This window comes from Alexandromys fortis, unplaced genomic scaffold (assembly GCF_014885135.2).
Source record: "Alexandromys fortis isolate MF-2015 unplaced genomic scaffold, M_Fortis_MF-2015_v1.1 scaffold_216, whole genome shotgun sequence".
NCBI lineage: Eukaryota > Metazoa > Chordata > Mammalia > Rodentia > Cricetidae > Alexandromys > Alexandromys fortis.
In genome coordinates this window covers 1,918,731-1,920,666 of record NW_026068089.1, presented here as the reverse complement: position 1 = coordinate 1,920,666, position 1,936 = coordinate 1,918,731, and the positions used below count along the sequence as shown (strand labels likewise).

The following is a 1,936-nucleotide window of genomic DNA, read 5'->3' as shown; positions in this document are numbered from 1 at the left end:
ATGTCTGATATGAGAGTGTGAGACATTCAGGATAACTGGTGGAAAAATGACAACTTCCAAGTAGTGGCAGAGCAAACACAGCCAACATCTGTGGAAGGGGCAACCACTGTCACTAATTCAGAAAACCTAAGTTTTGGTGTCTGTCTATCATATGTGTTTATACTCTGTAATAATTACAAGGTTCTGGCAAACAGACTAAGAATTACTATGTATGAAGCCATGGTGTGTTGGCCAAGTGAATAATAATATCAGCATTAGATGTCACTTGTTACTATACATAGACATCTTGGTAGATGTCAATAGCAGTAATTTGTGCCAACTGGAAATGTGGGCCTTCTCTGAAGGCTTGAGATTCACCTGTGTGCCATTCTGGACCACTCGTATTGTTTTTCTTGCTTGGCTTCTAATTTATTCAAAATATTAGTCTTCAGGTTTTTCTATCACTCTATCCTTTCTCTTGTAATTGAGATAAGGTTTGGTTTTTCAGTCTACTATAGGGCACTGGAGAGATAGCTTAGGGGTTGAAAGCGCTGATTGTTTTCCCTGAGGAACCAAGTTCAATTCCCAGCACCCATGTGGTGGCTCACAACCACCTGTAGCTCCAGTCCAAAGGGATCTAGTGCCCTCTTCTGGTCTCCTCAGGCACTGCATGTGGTGCACAAACATGCAGATAAAATACCCACATGCATAAAGTAAAAATAAGCAAATCTCAAACAAACAAACAAACAAACAAACAAACAAACAAACTATGGGCTGGATCCTGCCAGCCGTTTCAGCGAGGTGCCACAAGTGCAATCTCCGTCCTATGAGCTCTACCCCAGCACAGAGGGGCACAAGTGAGCCAAGTAAGAAACTGCAAGGCCACACAGCTTCGCCAGGTGTCACTCACACCTGTGTCTGCAGCTGCTCTGCAGATCTCATTAACTTCTTCAGAATCACTTAGCAATTTAAACATTTCCTTATACAAATGTGTTCATAAAAATGACATTAATCACTAATAGCATGGAAAATTAAGTTCAACCACTAATTTCAGTATAATTTAATAAAACACTATTTTCTTTTCAATTTCTGGAAGGTGTTACCATACAGAAGAAATGAAAAAAATCTTTGAACACATAGGTTCTCTCTACTTTGGGGAGACACAGAGAGACAGTGCAGTAGCCAACCAAATGATCTAAGAAGGCCCCAGGACTCCCTTCCCTGCTGAGCTAACCATTATTTCCTGAGGAACCCCTAAAACTTAATTTCTTTAGCTTTTTGATTCCAAAACCTATTTGTCACACCATACTGTAGTTAGCAGAAAAGTTTTCAGGAATGCAGTGGTGGGCTGCACGGGGCAGAGCGAGCGTCAGGGACGGCCTATGCTAGCTGGAGTGCTTTCTACAGTTAGCTGTCCCACAGGAGACGTGCAGAGACACTGGAGGAATCTGGAGTACCAATCGGAAGGAGCGCAGCACTGACAGCCCCTCCACATCCGCAAGACCCAGCTCCATCAAACTGAGGGAGACGATAAATCCGTCAAAAATGTTCCAGCCTTCTTGGAAATAGTAGTAGGGATCCATGGCTATGAGCTTCAGAAACATCTCTGCCGTGAAGATCCCAGTGAACACCTGGAGGAAGGAGCACCAAACAACAAACCTTCATCATCTTCTTCAGTACGACACACCCAAGTCTCAAAAGCCAGCCTTGGCCTCTACGCTGCTGGACATCAACACCCCACACTGATACAGGACAGTCTCCTTTCTGTTTGAATGACGTTTTCAGTCCCACTGTTTCCATCTAGGCTGCCAGAAACACTCAGTTCATACCGTTTAGCATGTGGTTAAGAAATAATCTAAGCCGGGCGATGGTGGCGCACGCCTTTAATCCCAGCACTCGGGAGGCAGAGGCAGGCGGATCTCTGTGAGTTCGAGACCAGCCTGGTCTACAGAGCTAG

The 1,936-nt window shown here is 44.4% G+C and overlaps 1 protein-coding gene across 1 annotated transcript in view; it reads right to left on the bottom strand.

The window, feature by feature from the left end:
- Scn8a (sodium voltage-gated channel alpha subunit 8) overlaps window positions 1–1,936 on the bottom strand; it is a 176,080-nt gene that overhangs the window by 37,539 nt on the left and 136,605 nt on the right. Inside the window, exon 15 of the mRNA XM_050122500.1 lies at window positions 1,437–1,610. Coding sequence (XP_049978457.1) covers window positions 1,437–1,610 — 174 coding nt within the window. The remainder of the gene's footprint in view (window positions 1–1,436; window positions 1,611–1,936) is intronic.